The sequence below is a fragment of the Cystoisospora suis genome (assembly GCF_002600585.1).
Source record: "Cystoisospora suis strain Wien I chromosome Unknown contig_923, whole genome shotgun sequence".
Classification (NCBI taxonomy): domain Eukaryota; phylum Apicomplexa; class Conoidasida; order Eucoccidiorida; family Sarcocystidae; genus Cystoisospora; species Cystoisospora suis.
Genome location: NW_027153724.1, coordinates 3,693 through 4,086, shown reverse-complemented (window position 1 = coordinate 4,086; position 394 = coordinate 3,693). Strand labels below are relative to the sequence as shown.

The 394-nt window shown below is 53.3% G+C and overlaps 1 protein-coding gene across 1 annotated transcript in view; it reads left to right on the top strand.

Moving 5' to 3' along the window:
• Window positions 1-394, top strand: part of CSUI_002202 (plu-1 family protein) — a 43,824-nt gene that overhangs the window by 42,797 nt on the left and 633 nt on the right. Inside the window, exon 14 of the mRNA XM_068062404.1 lies at window positions 1-394. This exon is cut by the window's left edge and continues 1,614 nt beyond it; it is cut by the window's right edge and continues 633 nt beyond it. Coding sequence (XP_067925615.1) covers window positions 1-394 — 394 coding nt within the window.

Genomic DNA, 394 nt, shown 5'->3' with positions numbered 1-394 from the left:
CAATTCATGAGGCCAGGGGGGGGAGGAGGAGATGTCTCTTCGTCAGTTCCTTGTGGCCCCACGCCTTCAAGAAACAACGCACTAGGAGGAGGAGGTCCTGATGGAGGAGAAACACCCCGGACATCTAGTGGTCCTGTTGGAAGTGCACCTTCTCCTCCCTCTATAGCCGCCACTGCTGCAACGACTATCGCTACCACTCCACAGCAACTACTACAACACAGATTACAGTTACAACAGCATCTCCAACAGCTCCAGTTACAACAGCACGTACAACGTCAACGGCAGTTATTGCAACATCAACAGTCTCAGGCTAGCGTGGCATCTCCAGTTCAGCAACACTCGGCGTCACTTCACCCACAACGAAGACACCAACCATCACTTCAGCAACGTGCGG